Genomic DNA, 27,571 nt, shown 5'->3' with positions numbered 1-27,571 from the left:
GTGTGTGTGTGTGTGTGTGTGTGTGTGTGTGTGTGTGTGTGTGTGTTTCTCTGTATGAGCGCATGGAGACGATTTATAATGCTACAAAGCTGTCTCATTTAGTGTACTTGTTGAATAGTGATGATAAAACTGTCAGGGAGTTTGGAAGTCCCTCCCTGTTTATGGACATGAGGTGACACAAGGTTCCCCATGCATGAGAGGGTTGAGCCAAGTTTCCTGGACTTACAAAGGAAACCCAGAGGCAAAATGAACACATACTGCTGGATCCGGTCCGCGTTTTGTCAGATACCAATGACCTCTGCGTAAGAACTGGATGATGACCGACTCTGAGACGTTTTACATCCCATGTTCAATAATCTTAAAATGTATGACAATAGTCGTACTTTCACAGCTAAAGCCAGATTCCTACTTGACTCAACCTCTCTCTTGTTTCCTTACAATTTTGCACCTCATGGTTTGCATTACAACCATACGATGTTTACGGCTTCATACAGCAAGGCCTGAATGTATGAACATTCCTGAGCTATGCCTTCTGTGTTCAAAAACACTGAATGTGACAGAAAATAAAATTGGATATACTAAATGTTTATTGCTTGTGTTTATATTTGGCAGTCTAAATGTATATGGTAGATTGGGAGTGACCGGTTTGCAGATGGAGCCAAAGTAAAGGTCTGAGAACATGGCAGTGTACTGACTCTTCTGTCAATCAATGGCATTTTGAGGAGGTGCTGCTAACTTGTATCCTTAACTGATAGAACACGATATCTAAGACATTTGCCTCGGTTGATCATGTTTGTTAATCGACAAATTTGACCTTTTTGAGTATGCAAACATAAATATAAGTAACAAAATGTGTCGATGTGTGTGTGTGTGTGTGTGTGTGTGTGTGTGTGTGTGTGTGTGTGTGTGTGTGTGTGTGTGTGTGTGAGATTGCTTGCATCGTCTACTTACCATCTGATGCCAAGGCATCATCTTACGATGACTGGTTGTCACTCAGTTCCCATAGAGATTCCTGAACTTATTATGAGCCATACTTCAACACATTTAACTACACAAAGAGCCAATGTGCATCGCCGCTGCAAAAGGTCATTTGAGTTGCAGCCTGGCGATGGAGATTTCAGCAAGTTGACCACACACTATACCTACTGACCAAGTGACCATCTTAGTGTCGTCCCAGACAACATTCCCATATTGTAGCATAAACAAGGCATATAATTGTTTGTTGTAAGCATCTCATACAGTGTACGACAGGGTCAAGGACTGTCTATGAGCTAATCCACTCTACTGTAGGCTACAACGGAGCGCTGGCAGTCAGCGTTAATTTTGATAACAAATTTGTAATTAGTTTAGTTATAGTCCAGACATGCAGCTCCTCAGCTATTGAATTTAACAAAGGTTTAATGGGGTGAAGCTTCCAGTTTCAGTGAACAGCCCGTTTTCACAGTGATAACCACTCATACCCATTCACACACATTCACGGCTGGAGGCTGCTCAGAAAAAACCTCTGTCTTGTCTTCTACTGTTGGCCACTTAGAGACTCCATGCACTGCAGAAGCAGTGATTTAAAGTCTGTGTTAATTTTGGCGACTAACACTATGAAAAAAGAAATTGACTACCTTTTTTCCACTGACAAAAACTAAATAGAAACAAAATAAAAACTAAGCTACTGTATAATAATGCACTGTAGAAGAAGTACTTTTATAAAGGGCACGTTGTCGGCAAAAGGCTTAAAAAAAGGATAATTACGTGGACACAGTTAAAGAAAGATGCAGGGGCTGAAAGTACTGGAGAGAGCTAGCCAGCCTCATGCATGGAGAATTGAGATGACTGGAAACGCCACTGGAGGAGGGCTCATCCGAGGACAACCTAGAGGGATTTACTTGCCTGGCCTGTACTGTCCTGGCTGATCCGGGCAGTTTGGTCATAAGCCTGCTTTGCTATCCATGTGAACTGTGTGTGTGTGTGTGTGTGTGTGTGTGTGTGTGTGTGTGTGTGTGTGTGTGTGTGTGTGTGTGTGTGTGCGTGTGTGCGTGTGTGAAGTATTGACTTGTGTCTTTCACATCCTACTTTGCTTCGTTGAGCATTGAGACAGCTGTTCACTTCCCAGGTGTCCATTCTCTGGTATTATGGGCAGATACAGAGGATAATACAGAGGATGAGAGAGAGAGAGAGATACAGAGAGAGGGAGAGAGAGAGAGAGATACAGAGAGCGAGAGCGTGAGAGAAAGACAGAGAGCGATTGAGTGAGAGACCTCTGTATCCCGGAGGGTCTCGCATACACACAGGGGAGTCCATGAGACCATCAGAGCTTTGGCCTTGGTCTAGTGTGTGTGTGTGTGTGTGTGTGTGTGTGTGTGTGTGTGTGTGTGTGTGTGTGTGTGTGTGTGTGTGTGTGTGTGTGTGTGTGTGTGTGTGTGTGTGTGTGTGTGTGTGTTTGTCGAGTGCTGAAAGTGAACAGTACATGGATCAATAGTGCCTTCCCAGAATCCTTTAATTTGACAGAGCAGATCGATGGGGAAGACAGAAGAGAAGCGAGGGGGCAAGGTTGTGGACCTGCTCAGGACGGTGTGTGTGTGCATGTACACGGCAATCTTGGCATTTGGTTGGTAGTAGAACATTTCATTATTAAACAGTGTCATGAACCTAAGGGGCAGGTTAAGTGTGTGTACAGCTACATTTAATGTAATTCTGTTCAAGTGATCAGTGGTGTTTCATGTGATCTCCTGATGCTTAAAGGCTAGGTCACGGTTCAGGTTAGTTAACCTGGCAGAGGAAGCAGGTGACAGGCAGGCTGCTAGGAAGGACGTGTGTATTGGAGCGCTGAAGTAGTACTGCCATTTTCACAGTCCCGCCAAGTGTCTTATTCCTGCTCCAAGCCAGCCAAGGAGCGAGGAGAAGGGATTAGGAGGCATCTCTGAGGAGCTATGCGCGAGGAAACGTTCACGTATCCTTCCGGGAAGGCTTTCAAAACTGAACAGCATGAAGTTAATAACGCCAACTTTATAGCTGGCAATGTTGTTACGTGTCTGTGTGTTTGCTGGGTTTGTGCATCGGTGTCACACGATGGATGCAAATGTGAAACAGTACTAAAGACTTAAGGCTCATTTCATTGTGTCTAAATGGACATGGAATGGATGAAGGTGGGGCTTAGCTGGGTTGTTGTGATCAAAAATGAGGACGACATGCGACTTCAACAAAGAAAATCTCTTAATTTCCACATCCTAGGTGGGAGGGATTATGACACAAGGAAAGGATGCAAGAAGGTAAGGGAAGAGGAGGATTTAATTTAGAGACATGGGATGCAGCCCGCTGTTGGTATCAAACTGGGGGTGGACGAGACAGAGACAATTCGATAGGGATGGAGCTTTGATCCCAGGTGCACCATAGGAAGGCTCATGACAGGAGCCCAATCTCCATGTTCAAATTAGTACGAATCGGGAGGAAGTCAAACTCATGAATAGAAATAAGTGTTTGTATGGATTACTATAATGAAGGATGGCTATGAGAGAAGAGCGCACGACACGGACGCTCGCACATACACGCGCGCAAACACACGCACACAAACACACACGCACACGCACACACACACACACACACACACACACAGGATGAGGGCCATTCAATTCACTAATGTTACTAAAGCTGCATCATCGATTTTGACTTTACTTTTCCATGACCTTTCATAGCACTGGACTGGTGTCAATAAACTAAAGAGCAGAGGGAAGCCGGTCCAGCATCTTTAAATGTCTTGGGAGACGGAAAATAAACAAGGCAGTGAATCCCTAGAGATGGTCCTCATACTGGAAAACAAACCTTTCTGTAAGGTCAATGCACAGTTGATCACGACCAGACTTCGAAATGTGGGTGCTGACAATGAAATAAACTTACCTTTAATCCTCTTCCACAGAACAGGGAAATAAACAACCAGATCTCCTTAAGGTTAACAAAACAACATCCTTATTATGACTTCCATTCAATCCAATATTGTTTGCCATGTCAATATCTAATGGCCAAACAGTGACTATCAAGAAAAGCCCAAAAGACTTCCTCTAGGCTGTATGAACCATACAGTGATATAGTATAGTATAGCATACAGTATATGCGTGCTTAATGTTTTTCTGTAAATTATTTTCACACTGAGCATTGGTATGTCATTATTTTCGCCCTATTGTGTAAAGGCTGACAATGCACCCAACTGTAGTTTAACAATTATTCCACATTCCTGACAGAGCAGTCTACATTAGAACATAATCTTTGGCTTTGTGTTCGGCTTGTGTTCATATATTGTAGCGTAATCTACTGTATGTGACAGTGACATACCGCCATAGTAAACTCACACTGAGCCAGTAGCCCAGCCTCCACAATAAGCAGTGCATTATGTACATACTACAATCCATCCGCAGTCTCATTCCCAACACAAACCTAATAATAGGCTGGTGCTAGTGCAAGTTGGTTCAACTTGTGAATCTTATAAGAATCAAATTGGTTGGTAGAGACATGACCTCATTGCAGGGTATAGTTACTTGTTTATAAATCGCTATTTCCATTGCCTCAGGCAATTTCAACCAGTAAGAACAAAACTACTTCACAGGAACAATGTTGATGTAACTAGAGATTCACTAGTAGGGATGACATCTATTACATGCATAGATGATCAACTACAATGCAACATTCACGGGAGTGCACTTCCTGGTTTAAGGCAAGATGCCAGTGCAGCTTCATGTTGTGGCGATATGAGTGGCTCTCGAGACACTGTGGTGATAACGACTAACCACACAGAAAATTGATTTTTCATTTATTGGCCAATTAATTCAGAACGAGTATGTGGATAGTCGCTTGGGAAATGTGCAGAATATCCAAAGGTTGGAAAAGGTTATTCGGGACGGTGCTTCTTTTTGGGCACTTGAATATAATTATGGTAATGACTAGCAAAAAGTTGGTATCAGAGAGTTTAACCAGTTTTTCTGGACAAGAACCAGATTCTTTGCTGTTGAAATGCTAAGAACTGTCTCGAGATTAGCACTGGCACTGAACCAGACAATCAATAGTTTGGTGGTAACGGGACATGTGTGTGGTGTGGTGTTGTTTAGAGGGAGTTTCCAAGTTTATGCACTCACACTGAGCCAGTATCCCGGACAGGGCAGTCTTCAGCTTCTCTTTGGCTTCCTCCATCTCCTTCTCATGCTGAGTCTTCTCCCCCATCAGGCGGCGGATGTGGCTGTTGGAGGACTGGATCATGGAGTAGAAGTTGTTGGCGTTCCGCCGGTTCACCTCGCCTCTCTCCACCCAGGTCAACAGCACCCGCACCACCTCAGGAAATAAACTGTCATCTGACCCCAGAGGAGAGGAGAGGAGAGTTGGGGGGTTAAATTGTGTGAGAGCTATAAAAACAAGACATAGGCATCACATCGCCTCAACCGTCATGATGCCAACCTCGTTGACATCCCCAAGACAAAGAACCGAACCTGGGGTGACAGGGCCTTCTCGGGCTGCCCCTCACTGTGGAACTCACTCCCAGCACAGAGCTGCCCCACCCTCACCACGTTTAAAACCACACTCAAAACACATCTCTTCAGACTCGCATTCAATCCCAACCTGCCTTTGTTTTACCTTTCTTTTTATATATATATTTTTTTTAATTCCTAATAAAGTTGTTTTTATCATGCTCTGTAAGGCGACTTTGATTACTTATTAATAATAATAATTATAATAATGCATACGACTTAAATAGCACTTTTCTAGGTCGTGGCGTCAATGAGTTAACTCAATGATTGCCACGACCTGAGTTTCCCAGGTTTGTCCAGGTTGCCACGCCCCAGTTTCCAGAGATATTTGTTTATATTTCATTTAATTGAAAATCACGCTGGTGCTGAGCTGCTCGAAAAGTAGTGCATTCGGTTTGGGCCAGAAACAAGTAAGTAGTCGGGATAAAAAATAAATAAAAAAATCTCCATTGGCTCCCATGTTAAATTTGGCAGGAAAACGCCCATTTCTCTGTTTCACACACACATGTGTTTTGTGGCTCTGGAGCTTGAAATCTTTATATTTATTTTGGATATCATGACCCAGATTTTTCATGTTGCACTTCGAAACGTAACCACAGTTTTGCTCTAGGATGTCTTACAAACTCGATGCTGTGTCGTTTGCACCTCAAGACAACGGAAGACTGGGTCACAACCCCAGTATGGGTGTTTCAAAGAATGTTGGAAGTGCTGTTAAATATCATGTATGTTGGATAAAAGTATCGGTGAATATATACAGTATGCTGGACACAATGTTAAATATAGTGTATATTGGATACCAGTAAGACTCCCTAATCGGGAGATAAGCAACCGCCAGGTCTACCTGCATGTGCAGGTAGATGTGAAGATTTTAAGTGGCATGTATGCCTATGTGTTGAAGGAATGTGCGTGGCTAATTGCAAGGAAAAGGCATGTGGTGTTCATGATTTGCGGATTATTATTATTTTTTAAATGGGAGCAATCCAGCAAACTTTAGAAGGCAACCGTAGCCTATCAGGAGGGAATATGGGAAATGGGACAGATGCATGTTGATGACATGAGTTGCGAGATACTGTGTCCCGCTGTGCGTGATTTTTAGTCATCTGCAGCAAAGAGATTCCTTGTTGTAATAGTTTACAGCAAAGCAAACATGATTTCATCTCATCACTCAGTCCTCCGACATCATGGCCAGCGAGTGGAAAGTGACTCATGCAGACGACAGAGGCAGGAAGTCTCAGACATCTTTTTTTCCAGGAGACAATTTTAGGTGATACCTGTAATTGTGTCATGTCTCATTAGAGAAACAAGTTCATGCAGCCAGAAGCTGAGTAAATAACCTACTGTATGAGAGAGGAGGGGGAGGAGGATGAGGATGAGAGGGGATGGGTGCAAGGGGAGAGGAAGATGGATACAAGGGCAAGAGAAAGCACACAGCAGGAGACAGAGCGTAAGGAGAGGAGAGATGGAGAACTCCTGTTCGGCAGCCTCTCCCTTAAAGCCTCTTGACAAACAGCTTTGCTGAGCGCAAAGGAAACAAGTACTGTTTAGAAAGTAGAAGTTGTTCATCATCACTATTCTCCACTGCTGCTCTCCACAGGCACAGAACACACACACACACACACACACACACACACACACACACACCTACACCTACACACACACACACACACACACACACACACACACACACACACACACACACACACACACACACACACACACACACACACACACACACACACACACACACACACCTTGTAGATCAGCTATTTTTGAAAATGTAGAAAAAAATACTTCTGTTCAACATACAGTACACATGCTCAAAATAAGGTTGTCTTAAATTGGCCAAAGGAGAGCTACATTGATGTGTGCGCACACACACACACACACACACACACACACACACACACACACACACACACACACACACACACACACACACACACACACACACACACACACACACACACACACACACACACACACACACACACACACACACACACACACACAGCCAGACCACAACCCTGATCTGGTTCATGTACTGAATATTGCGGTTTGAATAACTCTGCGCAGTACCTTTGATCTTGTCCCCCAGCTGGCTACATTCATGTTCAGAGTAGTGGATGATGGGAGGTGGGGAGGGCGGGCGGAAGCGGTCCACCTCTATCTGGTGTCGGTGTCTCTCCTCTCTGGCCAGGGCTCGCTGGTGACACTCCCACTCATAGAAGTCATCTCTGGCCTGAGCAAAGTCCACGTGGAGGCGACCCGAGTCCTTCTTGTCCGTGCTGGAGCCCAAACGGATGCGGTAGCCTGCAGAGGAGGGACAAGAAGAGGTTAAAAGGAGATCATGTAGAGCACTGGTTCCCTAACTTTTCAGGTCGAGACCCAAAAGAGAAATTAGCTTGTAGATCTTTCTTTGATTCCTTCGTGAAATTACAAAAAATATATATTTTAATTTAGTTTTTCATTCATAGAAATGAATAAAAAATAAATTGAATAATAATTTAAAAAGAAAATGTAGAAAAAAAGGGACCCATAAAAACCAGTGTTTTGATGTAGACGTAGAAACATGGGAAGACGAATGAGCCATCAGTGACTTATGGGGACCAACATCAATTTCTATCTCAAGCCGGCATCTTTGTTTTGACAGACAGTTTTTCTTTAGGGTTCAATTGATCTGCCTGTCTCCCCATCACTGTATCTGTGTAAGTTTAATACGTTCATTGCCATGTCTATCCACGGGGAGGCTGAGGAATACTAATTATTACTCTAGCGGACATGACACTGGTACCTCCCTCGTTCTCTCCCTCCTAATCTCTCTCTCTCTCCCTACTAATGGCTGTTTGTGGATTTGAAGTGCAATCAAGCTAATTCAGTTAATTGATGGTTTAAATCCTCAGTGTCTGTGGAAGCTTCACTGTATATTTGCTTCGCTCGTAATGATGTCTAGAGACTCCTGTAAGACACACACACACACACACACACACACACACACACACACACACACACACACACACACACACACACACACACACACACACACACACACACACACACACACACACACACACACACACACACAAAGGCATAACATAGTACAACAGTGTTCATTTCAGTACTGCCTGGAGTTTATGCGTATGCTGTTGCCTCTGCTTCAATATTTCATACAGGAGATCTCAGTCTGTTCTTCTGGGACGTACAGTGTGTGTGTCGATGTGTATGTGTGTGTGAGTGTGTGTGCGTCCATGCATGTGTGTGCGTGCATGCGTGTGTGTGTGTGTGTGTGTGTGTGTGTGTGTGTGTGTGTGTGTGTGTGTGTGTGTGTGTGTGTGAGAGAGAGAGAGAGAGAGAGAGAGAGAGATAGATATGAGGGGTTGGGGTTTGTGGAATCAATATTGTTGAAGGACAAATCTACATAACTCTGTCATCTGGCTAATATAAGGAGCAGAGGTCCTGTAGAGCACTGTAGAGAAGAGACCAACCAAATCACAGGACGCACGCACCAGCACACACACGTTAAATAAAGTAGAGGGTTATCATTGGAGCGACTGGTTTGTGAAGCAGGGATGTAGGGCCAACGTTTGCATTGAAGAAATATTTAGGAGACTGGAGGCTGCTGGGAAAGCATAAGCATAAGAAAGCATGACTACCTTCTTTCCACTTCCCAGTTGATTCATGTCCTCTGTTGTCTGGCTCTCTGACTGGGAGTAGTGGGAGCCACAATGTACTAAAACATCATTAATGGCATAATGGACCTAAATAACAGCTGAAGCAATCTGCTCCTCTTTGAGATTAAGATCAGCATCAAATCCCAGAGGAACAATAATATCCACACTGACAAGATCTGTGGAATGTCATCTTATCCCTTTGAGTGCTTATGGCTAATCCGATGAGCAGGCCAGGGATCCGTAGTTACGAGGGGGTCTAACATATGAGAAAACATGCTTTATTATGCGTTCATTCACAGCCAATACAAATCTGTGCTGGGCCAATGGCTATTTTTGGCAATGCTGTCTCTCCCTACTGTTCAATCTTGTTTTGATTTTGTACATTTCAGAGATATGTTTCAACTTACTGTAAGTAAACATCATATCCACCTACAGTAACTTGATGGTCATCTTTGGACACACTGGCATTGATTTGCTGCCAAATCTGCCCGAGGCCCATGCATGTGGTTGGAATGGCGCTCCCTGGCTCCTACTGTCCAAGGTTGGAACTGCAGACCAGGCGAAATACATGCACAGCACGAGCAAAAGAGCGTGCAGCTGGGGTTTGCATAGAGTGCCCGTTCATGAATCGATTCAGGTGCGTTCAGGCTAGGGGTGGGGCGGTATCGACATTTTGTTATCGCGGTACCGTCTTCCCATTTACCGCCGGTATTGCGGTAATTACCGTACCCCCGTATCTATCAATTAAGGTTCGGCGATAAGCCAAAATATTCCAATCATCTGCCCAGAATTTGCTGCTCCACAGCCCGAGTTATACATCCCCGTACAGCACAGCGGGTCTGGCTTTGAAAGGAACAGATCTACAAGCTCACAACACGTCGCATCCGCGACGCGTTCTGAGCTTGCAGTCAGATCAGGTTTTAGTTACAAGACTTGACACAAAAGGTTGTAAAATCGCCGACGGAGTCAGCGACGTTGTGTTGGAAAAAGTAGAAGCTGGTCGCTCTGTCCGTATGAATAAAAATTAATCTGCCACAAGGTATGTATAAACATGCTTGTGTCGTGTGGATAATGGATAAAGTTTAACGCTTCTGCCTGCTACGAGACAGCTGCTCCAGTCAGTGTCCAGTGGGGATTTCTCTGTCTCGTGTGATGGCAAAACCTAGGGTCTAGTGTTAGTTTCATTTTCGATGAAAAGGAAACTGATGGCCCATTAAGCTTCCAAACATGTGGTATGCAGCCCAGAGCAGAGCGGCATGGAGCGCATGCGGTCCTTGCTTCTCCCCCGTTTTAAAACTCGCTCGTTCTCAATAAAAATTTGCCTCTTTATTGTCTTTTTTGACCGCGGTAAGGACCCTGACACCGCGGTAGGCCGCGGTATACCGCGGTACGGCGGTTACCGTCCCCAACCCTAGTTCAGGCGCGTTAGCACTTCTGCATTTGGGATCCAGCATTTGGTGCCCAAATCAAGAAAAATGCAGAAGTAGAGCGTTCTTACGGGAGCCTCAAGCACCACTGAGCAACTTTCATTGAAATGAATACAGTAGGTGGGGGCCAGTCCATCCTCTAGATTATTATAAGTCTATGGGTGCTCCATTAGACGATTTAAAAATCACAGTCACACATGGTGCAACAACCGTGGCAGAAGGAGGAATAATAGACCACTCCAAAGCAATAGGGAAATTGTATCCCTCCAAAATGGAAGGTGTGGGTGAATATGAATTGTCTTTACCGGACAGGAAGAGAGCCTTGTCCACGGTGTACTCCTCTGCAAATCGGATGTGACAGAAGTTCTTCTTGCTCTTGCGGATGGCGATGATTTCTCCACACTGTCCGAACACCTCCACGATCAGCGCCTCCGTGGAGTTCTCCGGCAGGCCGCCCACGAACACCGTCTTACAGCCTGGCGGGCGCTCTCTGAAACCCGGAGGTGGAAGGTCTGTAAACATGGAGAGACAGGAGAACACAGGACACAACGGTTATGTGCTTGACCTACGGTAGGATGGAATACTGCTATGTAGGCATGTAACGATTCATCTTAAATCGATTGCTACAAACTGGTGACAATTTGAAAAGATTGAAAACAAGAGAAGAAAATACAGGATCTTTGTGAGAGAATTGATTAAAATAATTGCTACTGTATATAAAAGAGGATCTGAAAAGACACAGTATTGTAAAAAATACTGTATTTGTGTAAGAGAAATTATAGAAATAAATATATTTAATTCGTCAAATCATATTTACCGGCGACCCATAAAAATGTGTCTGCGACCCACAAATGGGTCCCGACCCAGTGTTTGTTAAAAACTGAGTTAAAGTGACCTAATAGGTAGTGGTTGTAGTTAAAACTAGAAATGCACTCTGTCGAGATTTGCACAAGTAGGCCATGTATGGCCTACGTCTGCGCAAGCAGAGCGTGCCATGATGTGCACTCACCACTGGCATCACGGCTTCCAAAAAGACTAGTACAACTGCTGTTCTAAAAGCTGAGACTACCTGGTACAACTGCTAGTCTAAATCCTCGTTGGGATTGAAGTAGAGACGTCATGAGGTGCGCTCGCCAATGACATCACCACTGGCATCACCAGGAATACTACTGGTCCCTCATTGCCATTACTTGCTTGCGCAAGTAATGGCCTATGATGTCAGTGGGTCTAGTTGCAATGAGCTATAGATCTGTGGTTAAACGTACTGACCCCTGAGAGGTCTGTCCTCAGGACACCCTGCATTCCCATGGTACAGAGTTATGCCTGGAACAATGTGGACACACACAACTCCTGGCTGGGAGCCAGTCTGCAGAAACAGATGTGTCCCTGAGGACTGCCGTCTCTGTGGCCACTCACTGGTCTGCTACACAAACCCATCCATCACCTAGACCCACTAAAGACTTTTGTGCAATCCCTGACCTGCTAGAACCAGGACATCCCAACCCTGTGACGACTCTTACTGGGAATGCCAAGGATCACAGTCGTGCAGTACGACAATATACTTCCTAGTGTAGTCACAGCATGTGACATAAGACACACAGAAAGCACTGCAACAACTATGCCATGCGTGCATGTGCGTGCGTGCGGGTTTGTGTCTGTTTGTGTGAACTTGCATGTGTGATAGTATCACACCCTCATTGGGATTGTTTTTCTTGAAACTTCTCTCCTCCAGCCTTCAGAAGTGTGAAGAATCCAGACAAACACATCATAACCTAATGTGTTTGTTTGTCAAGCTTAATGCTCCGTTTGACCATCAAAGAGTACGAGGGTCCCCAGAGTGAAGGATGTGAATCTTCATACAGTACAAATCAACCAACGAGACACAGAGACAAAGAAAATGAGACGGAAAGACGGAAAGAGAGAGACAGAGTGAGAGAGAGAGAGAGAGGGAGAGAGAGAGAGAGAGAGAGAGAGAGAGAGAGAGAGAGAGAGAGAGAGAGAGAGAGAGAGAGACACAGAGGGGGTGGGGGGCCAACCTGATTAAGATGAACGCTGACATTTAAGATACATCAGAGAGAGAGAGCGAGCGTTGACAGCAGGTTGCTGTTGAGTTAAAGGTCAATAAGAAGGGATGCTGTGTGTTACGCTAGAGGTCGACCACTACTGGTGATGGATGCCATATGCAACCTGCTACATAAGAGCTGCTCTCTTTACCTATGATGCTACCTGATAGGCTGAGCGCTTGAGTCCTCTGGAGATCATGTATCTTTAAACCCACTTCATGACAAATGTAACCAGCTCAATGGCCTTGTGGGTAGGGGACTCCCTCTTTCATTGGTGTGTCACCTAGGTTGTGTATAAACCCTCACATTTAACTTGATAAAACTATGCCTAAACCTAACCCCAAAACCCTGTCCATGTGGACGAAACACCAGGAAGAGAGACTCTCTCTCCCTTGTTGGTAGTGAGTGTGTCCTGAGGTCAGGGTTCATACCAAACTCTTCATGCCCAATGCCTCCCTTGTCGAGTTCCAGCAACCTACTAGCGTAATTTTGCATCATGCCCGGCGGATGTACTTGTACACTAGTGATGCGCGGATGGCGGTTTTAGCCGCGGTGCACCCCAGTGATCCGCAATGCGGGCAGATTTGGAAATAATACAGGAAATAAATTATGACATAATATATCTATCAATACAAAAGCTACATCTCTGAATGCTTGTGTCTGTGTGAGAGTGTGTGTTACTTTGTTTAATTTGTTAATTCTGTAATTTGTTAATGTCCAGTCCACATTAAAACGATACAGCTGCAAACACTTAAAGGCATTGGATCGGCATCACGGCATGCCTCATCGCGCTCATTACCTTACCTCTATCCCTCGTGCATATTGCAAAGTATAGGTAAGTTAAACTTCCCACTAACACGCGCTGTGTGTGCTTCTCTCTCTCTCTCTCTCTCTCTCTCTCTCTCTCTCTCTCTCTCTCTCTCTCTCTCTCTCTCTCTCTCAGCACAAAAAAGACAAACAGACATTCCGTAGGCTAAATCAATGGATTTCTGCCTACCAGAAAACAATAATAATTTGACAAATGGAAGATGCGGATGAGGATGGATGCGGATTTATGAATTGAATAAATATAATTAATGCGGTTGGATAATGGGCGGATAATTAATTTGCGCGGACGGATTCAGATTAACTCAAAAGCCTATCCGCGCACCACTATTTTACACACTACAGAAACAGGAGATAGGCTCCTGCCCTATGGGCCACATATAGGGCTCCAAAGGGTACTTACTCTTACTTATGACAAACACACTATTGCGATTCTATTGCGCAATATTTCATTTTGTACCCCTGCTTTTAAATGGATAGATGCGCAGATATCCTGAAACGCACTAGTGAAAACAGACTGATTTTATGACACTCTTTTTAATGCTGGCCGCAACTTACCCGACAATCGGGGCATTTAATTATGACCCTCCCGACAATCGGGCTTCATGCGTTTTTTTTCCCTCCATTGCGATGGTGTGTTGAGTTGGTTAACATTTATATGTTTGTGTGTGTGTGTGTGTGTGTGTGTGTGTGTGTGTGTGTGTGTGTGTGTGTGTGCGTGCGTGCGTGCGTGCGTGCGTGTGTGCTCTCAGAACAGCCCCTGTGACATTTAGTATTCATTTTATTATATTGCTTTGTTCGGGCCCGACTCAATCTGGATAGAATCCTGTAGTATGCGGAGTCCCCGACTTTTCAAAACGGCCAGTGTGAGCGTGTTTGGTCAGAGAACATTATCCTTTAGTGTTTAATGCTACCCAATTTCATCACGCCCGATGATCTGCTTAAGGCCAGCTTAACAAGCACAGTATACGGTCTCATCCTGCTGAGACTTATAGAGCTTCTGGTGAGACAGAGAAGCTACCAAAAAGGTTAATATCGTTGACCCCAACTCTCACACAACATGTGCAGTTGATGTTAACAACAGATACTGAATCAATACTTCTATAAGACATGCTAGACTGTCTTCTTGCTGCTATACAGTGCAGGTACTGCAGGTAAACAGCCTCATACATTGCTTGAAATGGCTGCTGGGTCCAAAGATTTTACACGCTTATTATTTTATCACACCAATTGTAGAAACAGAAAGGATGCTGGTTGCGGTCACCAAGGTAGCAAGAATTTAGCTGAGGCTGGCTGCCGAGTCAAAAAACTAAATATATATTATACATTTCATCTTAAACTAATAGCCCCGCTATTTAATAGGGCTGGAAGCATTTCTTTTTTCACCCTAATGGTAGAAAAGTGCTTGCTCCATATCTACACTGTGGCGGCCAAAGGCACCGGCAGACAGAAATCTCTTTTGGTGTAATGTGTGAAGCAGCGCGGTGCCTCACAAAGACCTTCTTGACTTTCATGAGGAGAAAAGTACATAAGCAGTTTTGTTCTGAAGTCTTGCTTTGCATCCTGCTCACCTCTGAGACAGAGCTTTCAGGTTAAAGAAGATTGCCATATCATAATAAGGCAATAAGTAGATGTGCCTCTGGGGGGGGGATCTTTTATGATGCGAGATATAAGATAATGGTGAGTAAAGTTTAACAAATTGCCAGATTTGAGAAGCAAATACATTACAGTAATGGAAGTACATGTACTGTACTGTACTGTATGCGGCAGTGGCTCAGGGGTAGAGTTGCCGTCTTAGAACACGGAGGGTTCCCAATTCGATCCCGGGCTCCCCCAGAGTTAGTGTCGAAGAGTCCTTGAGCAAGACTCTGAACCCCTAGTTGCTCCCGGTGAGCAGGGTGGTGCCTTGTCTTGCATTGTTTCCTCCACCATCGGTGTATGAATGTGTGTGTGAATGGGTGAATGATTAGTCTTTTCAGAGGAACAGCCTTTTAATCATGCAGACTTACTGGGGTTGGCGGGGAAGAGGGTGCAGCTGGCACAGTGGATGATCTCCTTGAGCATTGGCACATCCTGGGAGTGGGGCGGGGGCATCATGCCCATGCCATGCATCATGGGGTTCATGGGGGGGATGCCAGTCATCATGCCCAGGTTGGGGTCAAATTCTGGAAGGCGGCAGAAAAACATATAAATAAATCACAGTAATTCACAGTTAGTAGCTGTAACTAGTTAACTTACAGTTCAACCTGTGTGGCATTTTACGTCAATGCCAGTGTCACACAAGCAACCAGAAGAATGAAACATCTGCCCAACAGCATGCCTATTTACCAAGCTTTAACTGACTCCTTCTGTATGAAAGTTGATCTATGCTGTGGAGGGCTGGAGGCCCAAAATGAAAACGCACACAATGCAGAGGTTTTATTGACAACAACTCATTTAGACTGCAGCGGGGAAGGACACACACTGTACATAACCAGCAAGACTGGGCAAGAAATATGGGGTCCTTTCCTTCATTTTGTTCTAAATCTGAATCCATCTCTGATTGAGCATATACTATGAGGATGCATGAGGTCCATTGGAGTTTGGATATGATGGGTTTGCTGTGTCGGGTGCGTTGTCCTGCTATGCGGATTATATGTATTTCATAGATATGGATATGTGTTGTTTGACTGATGTTTAGGTTGTTGTTGTTTTTTTGGTTGTTGTCTTGCCTGTTTGTGCTCACTTGTCTGTAACGACCTATTTTCTTTATATATTTTTTTATTGTTGTTTTGGGTGAAAATTGCAATCCTTGTACCACTGTTGTATATTTGATGTTTGTACAAAAGAAGCTGCTACTCTTATTATTGTACCACTTCATTGCCTTAAATGCTTCATTTGAAAATCAAATAAACAAAGTAAAAAAAAAGAAAAAAAGAAAAGCAATTACAAATAACTACTGTAGCACCAGGCTTATGCAAAGGTAAAATGTAATTTAGATAACACTAACATGTTATGTAGACAGATGATATAGTGTGTTTCAATTATTTACAATTATTTTGGGGGGAAATTCTACTGTTAGACTGATGATAGGCTCTTGGTTTTCATGTATTACCATGTGTTGTCCTTGCTTACAGTAAATCCCTCTTTTACAATTGTAAATTGTAAAAGTCTGGTATTCGACATTTACTTTATTAGAAGTTTAAAAGTATGGGCATCACAATATACTTAAAGCACCAAATACAATTGGGGGAGTAAAAGTACAATATTTGCCTCTGAGATGTAGTGGAATAAAAGTAAAAGTAATGAAAATTGGAAATACTCTAGTGAAGTAAAAGTACCTCAAATTTGTACAGAACTCGAGTAAATGTTACTTTACACCACTGCTCTTATACCCATCTATAAGAGGGTCTGATAATTGATACAACATAGTGAAATATAATATGGTAATACTAAGCTGTGAGCCTGTGTCACTTTCTTTTGCGAGACGAAGTAGGTGACAAGAAAGACCCTGGTTGCCAGGGCGATGGATGATTTCTCCCTGCACCCTTCTGAATGCCAATCACTTTGCACAGAAGAAGTTTGAGGACACCTGTGTGTGTGTGTGTGTGTGTGTGTGTGTGTGTGTGTGTGTGTGCGTGCGTGCGTGCGTGCGTGCGTGCGTGCGTGCGTGCGTGCGCGCGTGCGTGTCTGTACTGTGGAAAAAGCCAATGATGACACATTCGTAGATGGATCCATTTAAGACAACTCAGGGACAAAAAACAAACAAAAGGACCCCTCAAGGATCCCATTTTGAGAACCAATGATGTAGAGATCCCCAGGGATCCAATAGATGTGTTTTGTGCTGATCGTTCCAGCAGAACACACAGACCCTCATATAGACTATAGTCTCCTGCAATGCCACCCTGTGGAAATATCCAGTCACAAGTATTCTTCTGAGAAATCCATATCACATCTGATCAGGCCTGTATTTTATTGTACAAGGGAACATTTTTGCAGTAAAAAAGATCTGGTTACATCAGGGCATGGCTGGTGCAATTTCACTGCAGCACTGCTCATATTTCACCCTAGCGTGCATGCACGTGCGCATGTGTGTGTGTGTGTACTCTATGTGTATGTGACCTGCATGCATGTGTGACATAAAGTGCATATACTGTATAGTATGTGTGTGTACTCATGCATGTGTGTTTATCCTCTCCATTAAGAGCCGGAGGCGTGTAGCGGAGTTGTGCGTCATAAATAATTATATACTTTTTCACAAGGACGCTCGTCTCTACTTTCAACAACGTAACCTCAGTGGAAGAAGCCATGTCCTGCTGTGAGGACACACAGTCGGCAAGCATCCACTTTTTAAAAACCAAGCCCAAATGGAAGTGCCAAATTCACCTCCAGTCCTCATTAATGGTCAACACATCAAATAATTGTAGTGGAGTAAAAGTACAATATTTGCCTCTAAGATTAAGTGGAGTAGACGTAATAGTACAGAAAAAATGAAATACTTCAGTAAATTAGAAGTACCTCAAAATTGTATTTAAGTACAGTACTAAATGTACTTAGTTACTTTACACCACTGGCTTTGGGTATTAGAGAAGCAAACAGACCTGTTTTCAAGTCAGAGGTGAGAGTGCCCGCAGAGACACAGAGAGCTCATGAAGGACCCGCTTCAGGAAAACACATCAAAAGAGAAGCTTCTATGGGTTTCTGTCCACCCACACAAGACAACATAACATAACCCTGACCTGTCGCCTTTATTGGAGCTGTCTATGAGCCTTCATCTCTACTCTCTCCTCTTCCTCCTCCTCCTACAGGAAACAAATAGGCCCCACAACACCTTGTTCAAAACCTCCTTTACTGATGCAGATGTGCACGAATGCACAAACCATAGTATCATTGCACGTGCATTTTGTCGCCCTCTCTCAAGCAGTGTTGATTTCGTCGACTGAAACTATGATGCAAACTAAATAAAAACTAGAAAAGAAAATTTCTAAGAAATTTTAAGTGTGCCTGCAGCTCGCTAAGTCTGTGCAACCTTGTGTAGCGGTTGGTGTTAGTGTTTCGTTTTGAGAGGGTCGTTCCCCCTGAAAAACACGTTTTGGCATGAAACGGTTACGTTTTGCGCGTTTGTGGTGCCCCCTATGGGTCGAAGTGGAAATGCTTTTGGGTATATGTTCAGTATAGCGCCCCCCACTTGTGGTTAAAATTTGGTGTTGACTGGATGTTTCGTTTGTGATTTATGGCTACTTCTTACAAGACGGGCTCCTCCCGCTAACTTTGGAACCCTGTTACGGAAGAACGGTATGGACTATCAAAATATCGTTTAAATATGTTTATCACATGAGTCCATAGATCGTGTGTATCGATTTTTGTGACATTTGGAGAAAATATGTAGGAAAAGGAGCAAAAAGTGTATTTTGAAGAAAATTCAAAATGGCGGAAAATCTATCCTGACGCAAATGGGCGTGGCCTATATGAGGAGATGCGTCATGACCCAAGGAATCCAGGGAAAAAGGAATTTTAATTTTCCGACCCACGGTTCAAGAGTTACAGGCCGAAAGGTAAAGTGGACTGTTATAGCGCCACCATGAGGCCAACTGACGAAATAATTTTTTATTTAATCCTTGATATCATTATAAATCTCCTCTCCAAGTTTTGAAACTGTAGCCCCTATGGTTTGCGAGAAAAAAAAATATTGAATGTGAGTTTTTGCGATTCCCATTATAAGTCAATGGGTAAAATTAATTCACTAATAAATTAATATCAATTAAACGATACAACTTTTCTCTTAGAAAAGTAATAGCACCCCATTCCTGGCCGAGCCGCACGTTTTGATGTATATATTGCGGCGGTGCCGTAAATCGTGCGGCACTTATTACGTGCCGAACTTTGTGGTGAAACTACTTAATGACTTAATTAAGTATGGCGGATTACAATAAGTGTTTTGCCATTGCATGGCAGGCACACTTAACTAATATAAGCTATGATGACTACATCGAAGACCAAATATATTGACATTTTTGTCAACAAATAAAAACTAGACTAAATGTTAGGGAGGGACTAGTGGAGAAGAAAAAAAAAAAAAAAAAAATCAAAGATCCAATAGAACAAACAAAGAAAAAGTACCATTTCATGTTTGGTTGCGCTCGGGTGTTGCGCTCTGAAAATACCACATCTACTAGCTCGAAGCGTGTCGCAGCACGACACATTGTGAGCTTGTAGATCGTCTATTTTCAACCATTATGACACCATCAAGTCCTGCCAAAATAAACTTTTATAGACAAAATCTACAGTGCCCAGTCAGAGAGCTCTCTCCCTCTCCTGTCTGGCGCTGTCATTCAAATCAACATGAATGTGTAAAGCCTAGTTCAGATTAAATATATGCGATAAGCTGTAATGCAAGTTGCAACAGGATGCCCAAAACTGTGGGTTTCAACCGCAATAAAAACGCGATATTGTCACAGTCCCTCCGGGATATGGAATACAGACACAAATTTGACACAAACAAACAAACACTTGAGAGTAAAAGGTCCTGTCTATTACTAACCCCCCTCCTCTAGTCAGCTGTGGATGGGGAAGATGATGATGAGGCATGTTGTAAAAAACAACTTGAAAACTTAAAAACTAAATAATTATCTTCTTACAATTGCTTCTCCTAACACGGACAAGAGAGGGAGATAAAAAAACATATCATGCTTCCTTGTAAAATCCCCCCTCTTCATCCGACATCTCCCTGCCTGGGTTTCAACTACAAATATCACTTTTTTCAACATTTCTATCCTATCATCCAATATATCTAGCCGCAGATAACGTAGGAATCTCTTACTGTCCCCATTTCAGCAGCCCCATTAATACTGCAGCATTTTTTTCTGCTCAGACATCTCTCTGAAAGCAAAGACACACACGCGTGCACGAAAACGCACGCATGCACGCACGCACGCACACACGCACACGCACGCACGCACACACACACACACACACACACACACACACACACAGTCCCCAGGTGTACCAGCTCGTGAGCAGTCAGCAGTAAGGAGCATAGAGTAGTGTGGGGGAAATGCTTACAGCACAGGACTCACTGTCGCATCATGTATTAGTTAATGTTGATCCATCCAGCTGAGTCCATGTGTGAGAATATCTCGCTGGTCCAGTAACATAAATATCGTTGCTGTCGGGCAGAAACCTCTCATCTCCATATTTTTTTTCTTCTTTTTTTTTAATGCCCTGGCCTACTTAGGGCTGTCACAATTATTACATAATCGTCTAATCGCAATTATTTAAGGTAATCGCAAATATTTTGCATAATCGTCATAATCGTTTCCATGTTGAGAAATGTTAATATAGTTACAAACACTTTCAAAAAGTAGTGGAAATAGCCGATCTACAAGCTCGTAGATCGGCCCCCACAAAATGTGTGAAAAGTGATGACTCATCACTTTCTTTTCATCACTAAACCATAGTCTTGTGGGGACATTTTAGCCCAAGGAATGTTTTTCGTGCAAAACAAATGCTTGCAATGGATTCAGAATCATGAAAAAACCCTAGTTTGACCCCTCATATGCTACTTAAAGCAGATTATTTTTTTCCTGTCATGTAAAGTTAACTCATTCTGTGCCAAAGGCCAAAATGCCTCCAAGGTAGCTGTGCCACGGTTTTGTATGTTTTTCTTTACTATGCAATGAAAAAAAAATATTTTTTTTAATTGTTTTCCCCCCACAGAAACAGACACAGTTGTTGTGATTCAGTGGCAAAAAGAATTTTGTCAATCAGACAAATGGTTCCAGAGATAGAGCTGTTTGAATCAAAAAAAGTGTCCATCCACTAGAATGGACACACATTTTCACACATTTTCTCAATCAGCTAAACGAGGGAGCCAACACACAAACAGAGAAAAGCATCTCTCTGATCTCAGGTCATTTTGACATCTTTAAAAAAAAAAAACAAAAAAAAAAAACTTTCTATATAAAAAACACAAAAACCGTCATAAACCGTCATTGGCACAGGGGGCTATTGGAAAAAAACAGTCAAAACCGTCATGTGGCACAGAATGAGTTTTAATGGGACACTGACTCTAGCGGCTGATAACACCAATTGAGCTGGGTCTCAGAATGGGTTATCATACCAAAATATAATCTACAGATATAGAACTTTTCAAAAATGCATAGTAACCTTTGCCACCTTTCGGATACCGACATCTCGTATGGCCCATGGACTAATAAGGAGCTTTTTTACGAGGCAGAATCCAAAGATGAGAACTGAAACCAACGAGTCAATGCCATCATTAGTTCGATCAGAGACATCTTTCACCTTTAGAGAGCCAATTACAGAGGACTTTGTTGTTCTGAGGAGGCCTTCACTACTTTGTATTTCCTGGCAAAGTAAGCTTTGCCAGGAAGCTTTCAAGGACAAACTTCACAAGGTGAGAACCGAACGTCACGCAACACGAGAGATGTTTCAACAGATAGATTTTAATTTGCAGCTCACTAATGAGATTGTCCATTGAATGGTGAGCTTTGTGTTTGAGGCTTTTCTCTTTGAGGTTTCCCATTAAACGGTAGATGAATACAGGGCATGCTGTAATGTTAACAAGCACACGTTACAGCTTCCTGAGTGCATAATGGTGAAAGATGAGGATCTGACAGCGCTTGGTGGGTCGAGTGTCGAGAGATTATAAATGGGTTCCTGGGAGGTTTATACCCTGAAAGAACAGAGGGGAGAGAGTCCACTGCTTTCATCTGCTAGAGTGAAGGAAAGGAAAGGAAAGGGAAGGAAAGGAAAGACACGGCTAGTGCTCTGGAATGGGGAAATTCCCCTCGTCTTTCACAGTCTGTCAGACGGGAGATGTAGAAACCACATGTTCTCTCTGGTTCCTGCTGCCATCAGTTTGTGACGTATAGTGCAATTAACATGGCCCATATTTGCGAGTGTCTTTGGTCAAATTACACAGGCCCCTCTCTACTCAGCGTTCTCATTGGGCAAGCTTATATGAACGCCTGGGAGCCATGTAATCGAGACATTTATAATCAGCGTCGTTCTTCATTCAAAGGTCAATTGATTTACTAACCTTCTGAATGTTTTCCTTTTTTTCCTCTGGTGTGGTAAAGGTCATTTCTATATATCCAGTATCATTATGAAAGTAATGTATTTTCCTTCATTCAGTCCATCTACAGAAGACACCATCATTCAGTCCATCTACAGAAGACACCATCATTCAGTCCATCTACAGAAGACACCATCATTCAGTCCATCTAACAGACATCATGTAACCTTCACTCAGTCCATCTACAGACATCATGTAACCTTCATTCTGTCCATCTACAGACATCATGTAACCTTCATTCTCCTGCTATACCACTAACATGTGGAACGACACTCCCGCAAGTCCGAAAGGAGAGTAAAACCATAACCTCCTTCAAAATAGGTCTGAAAAGTCACCTACAGACAGCTGCTACTCCCATTTTCCTTTTATTCTTCAATTTTCTGATGTTATAATTGATGTTATCCAATGAAAAGTAGTTTATTGTGTTCTATCTTTCAATGTTATATGAGATACATAAAGTGGTTCCTGTGTAAATATTTGTACTGTCATGAAACTGTACCTTTTCCTATTGCAAACTTCTAATACATTCTTCAATAATCAATCAATCAATAAATCAATCAATCAATCAATCAATCAATCAATCAATCAATCAATCAATCATTCCAGTCAATCTACAAACATCATGTAGCCTAAATTCAGTCCAGGCTGTGGAGTTCCAGAACCTCTGTTCACAGTGGTCTGTTTATCCAGCTGTAGCTGTCAGTGCAACTCTGGGCCACTTGGCTATGGGGTTACATATACACATTCTAGGCTCTCTTGTCCAAGCATTGCAGGAGAGCTGAGCTCGTTGAGCGAAATAAATGAGGCTCAAAATTCACATGGGACTCATGAACAGAACCCCCCCCCCCCCCCCCCCCACACACACACACACAAAAGCTGCTACAAGGTGTCCTTTGCTCCACCACTCTGTCTCCTCTCTTTCTGGCCTTCAAAAGTCACAATGAAAGCTCAATGAGGAGGTGGTTGATGAGCCATTTTCTCCTACCTTCATGTGCTTGCACCTGATTTGATTATCCCTTCTGTTCAGACCTCCAAAATGTATTGTACAACGAGCTCCCAGAGTCCCCAAACGGGCCAGAAGGAACCGCAATCTTACATCGTACCCTGAAAACCCCAAGGTCTCAGAGGAGAACCTCATATCCATTTCTCTCCTACCTTTATGTGCTTACACCTGATACTGCAGAAACAAAAGAACAAAACACAAAAAAGAAGCTTAGCTAGCAGTTCTGTTTTTAAATAGCACATGGAAATATTTATGTACATTTTTACTAGTGACCTGCTTTTAATGTTGATGAAGAACTGCTCTAAATGGCTCTTGACGAATAAGTCATCTTCAAAATACACAGAGAAGAGTATATTTCTGGCAACTAAAAGTTTAAACATTCAGGTCCCAGTATGAGTCATAATGAGAAAATACATTTTGAAATGAAGGCAAGTCAAGTCATATGTATTTGACATATTCCATACAACAGGTGTGGGCACAATAGGCTCACTTTACTGGCCGCCACCAGGAGGACGTAGCACCTCCAATCGAGCCCCTCTATATATTGTACTTTTTAAAGTTTTTATTCATGGGTTTTCGATTACCCAATGTTTTATATGTTTGGGTCAATAAAGTAACTAAGTAACTAACGATGAGTATGTGTGGCAACAAAGACACCAAACCTAAGACTCTGCGATTGTTGACAGGTACTTTATCCATGCACCACCCGAACGCCCTAATTTGCTTACCTATTTAACCCTGCAAGACCCGAATGAATTTCTATAATAGGAAACAATAGGATCCAATGGTTATGTTAAGGTGAAAAAAGAACAGGAAAACAAATTATTTCTCCTCTTTTTTTTTTTAAGAATAAATGTTGCCAAAAAGCATCGCTGGGCCTTGCAGGGTTAAACCCTATTATATACTTAGAGTCCCTCTGGGCTCTGTACTAGGCCCCCTTCTCTTCTTCACCTACAATAAATATCTTTCCTGAAAATAGTGTTCAGCCGCTATGATGTGCATAAGTCCTTCCCTGGAGTCTATCTCTCTGCCATTCAGCTTCCCAACCTGGCAAGAATGAGACAATTCTTTCCTGAAGTACTTTCATACGCTTGCACCCGAGCTTACTCAAACAAAAAAAAAAGAAAAGAAAAAAAGAAATACATTTAAAAAAAGTGTTCCCGCTTAGCTAGCACTTTTCTTTTTAGGAAAGCTCATAAATATTCAATGAGCACTGGGACATTTCTTCTTCTTCTTCATCTACTGTCTGCACTCCATTACGGTTGACCCTTCCTTGTGCCTGTTTCCTTAGCGGCCCGCTCTTAATGTTAGCAATAAAAGGGGTTTAAGCGAACGGCCGCACCGCTCTCTGCAGTGAATGGCTCTGGATGAGAGTCAGCTAAACACCTAAAAATGTAAATGTGAATTCTAAACGAGTTCAATCGAGAAAATTGTTCATTGTTAGCAGCTTCGCTCCCCGTGCTGCTGGAATTTTAGAAACTTGAGTGCAAAGAACAGTGTGTGTGTTCTAATGAATCTGTCTGGAAATTACAGTTGCTGACTCAGACCTAATGAGACCTTAATGAAGATGTTGGCTAATTTGGACTGACGAGGAAAGAGGGGTAGAGGGAGGAAAGATGGAGGGATAGAGACAGAGGGAGGATGGATGGAGGGATAGAGAGTAGAGCAGGGGTCTTCAACATGGGGTCCGGGACCCCTAGGGGGTCCTCAGAGTTACTACAGGGGGTCCTCCAAATCTTTGTGTGATAGAAGCATTTTTTCTCTTTTTTTATATTAACCACTTGAACCCTAGCGTCCATATTCGGAGAAGTTTAGCCAAAAATAGCAGATCTACAAGCTCACAACGCCTCGCCACTGTGAGGCGTTGTGAGCTTGTAGATCGTCTATTTTTGGCTAAACTTGGTGTAGAGGGGAAAAAGAGATGACCAAGTACAGAGTGAAAGGTCAAGTTTATTAAGTATTGACGGTTCAAGTGGTTAAATATCTGAAAATACAAACTGACATGAATCCAAAATACACTGATAATCGTGCTGTCAAACAATGAAACTATATGGAATCTATGATAAGGCTGTGGGGGGTCCCAGCTTCATCTCTCTCTCAACTAACGGGTCCTTGGCCTGAAAACATTGAAGACCCCTGGATTAGAGACAAGAGGAAGGATGGATAGATGAATCGAGACAGGGGATATAGGATTGAGGGTTAGAGACAGAGGGAGAAAAGGTGTGAAGACACCAGCTGTTTTTCCAGGTGATGGATGAGGACGGGACACAGCTGTCCTCTTTACCATGCTCTCCTCTCTCTCCACCTCCCATTTTCTACCTCCACCCCTCCGCTCTACTCCTCCCTCCTGCAACCACTGTCACCTCCTAACTGTTTTAATGAAGATGCATTACCCCGAGTGAGACTTCAACTGTTCTGTTGGCGCCCAGAATCAACAGCCTTTTACAGTTTACGCGGACATTATGTCTGTAATTTGTCGCTGTCTAGCTTCACCGTACTGGCATGTGCTACATCTCTTTGTTTGCACACATGATGTACAGAAACCAAACATCTCGATTTTGTGGTTAATTTAATTGAATTTGGACTTGATGTGACAGAAGAAGCGAAGGATTGGTTGTGTATAGGGATGCCCCGATCACGTTTTTTTTTGCTCCCGATCCGATACCGATCAAATATTATTGCTTCCGATTCGATCCCGATCTTTCCCGATCCGATCTTTTGGCGAGGCATTAAGAAAAAAAAATTCTATTCATTCTATCACTTAGTGCAGCCTGTGCAGCACTGAATCAACAAATTAAAAACAAAGCTTGTGAGTATATAGTGATATAGGCCTACTAGTGCAGTGTTTCTCAAGCATTGTGCAGCGGACCTTTGGTGTGGCCTTTGAAATTTGGCAGTGAAGTCACGATTTAAGGACTTTTAAAACCTGTTTAATACCTCAAAGAATAAAATAAAATAGACCATTACAGAATCAAAAATAATCAACAAACCATATAAAAACTGGTAAAACATTGGCCATTTTTAAAGTAGAAACAAAATAGGTTAAGAACCAATTAACCAGTCTGCTTGAAAAGTATGCATCTGTAGCAGCTAGTTGACAGTGCAGAGAGACATAATTGCCTTCCTTTGATCCATTACAAGGGGCCTTTACTACTTATTGGCATCAGCTGCCAGCTGGACACAAAGTCTGACACAATCACCTCCCCTCTGCAGGGCTCTGTGTCTGTCTCATTTCTCCAAAAGCCCTTGAATATGATTGAAAATGATTAAGGATTACTGTGATTATGGTAAGCGTACGTTTCATATCGCATTCACCTTACCTGTAACTTTCACTACTCCCAGAAAATATATATAACATTTTTTTTCGATATTTTTTTCCCGATCTCCGATCTTATAAAAATGACCATATCGGCGGCCGATCCGATCACGTGATCGGGATCGGGCAACACTAGTTGTGTAACGTAATCTTACTGCACGATCGTATGAAATACATACTTTACAGCTGACTTGATTTAACAGCGTTGAGTCTCAACTAATGGAAGACTAAACCGGACTGATATTTATGCATTCATTTCATTATGTCAATTTCAGTTCTGACCTTTAGGTGTGAGTGATAGACAAGCACTTCAACTCAAGATCAACACATTGTGCTGGCTTACAGTACTATGTGTATTCAGTGTGTGTATGTCTATTTGTATATGCATGTATAAACTGTGTACTGTACTATATACACACATATCAGCCAGAGATTTCGTTAGCCGGTATTTACCGGCCATTGGCCGGTTAAATGTTTAATTGGCCGGTAATTATAAAGTCCACCGGCCACCGTGGCCGGCTGGGAAAATGCCTCTTAGGCTATTTTATCATTTAATCTTATTATACACATAATTATTTGTCTAAAGTAGTAAAGCTACAACCCTAAAACCTATCATAATTTTAAATTTGTAGCCTATCATGTTCTGTGAGTCTGTCTGATGACAGCGGAGTTCACCGCCACTGCTGCTG

General features: G+C 42.9%; 1 protein-coding gene across 3 annotated transcripts in view; it reads right to left on the bottom strand.

Annotated features, from left to right (window-relative positions):
• Positions 1 to 27,571, bottom strand: part of LOC308301448 (ecto-NOX disulfide-thiol exchanger 2-like) — a 192,028-nt gene that overhangs the window by 26,675 nt on the left and 137,782 nt on the right. For all 3 annotated transcript variants that reach the window (XM_080745441.1, XM_080745440.1, XM_080745442.1), the window contains 4 exons: positions 15,497 to 15,652; positions 10,905 to 11,111; positions 7,581 to 7,814; positions 5,118 to 5,330 (listed from right to left, as the gene is read on the bottom strand). In XM_080745441.1, the coding sequence (XP_080601567.1) occupies positions 5,118 to 5,330; positions 7,581 to 7,814; positions 10,905 to 11,111; positions 15,497 to 15,652 (810 nt within the window). The remainder of the gene's footprint in view (positions 1 to 5,117; positions 5,331 to 7,580; positions 7,815 to 10,904; positions 11,112 to 15,496; positions 15,653 to 27,571) is intronic.

Source organism: Nannobrachium achirus (assembly GCF_963921795.1).
Source record: "Nannobrachium achirus genome assembly, chromosome: 17".
Lineage (NCBI taxonomy): Eukaryota > Metazoa > Chordata > Actinopteri > Myctophiformes > Myctophidae > Nannobrachium > Nannobrachium achirus.
The sequence above is the reverse complement of the archived record's forward strand: the minus strand, read 5'-3'. Positions and strand labels throughout refer to the sequence as shown.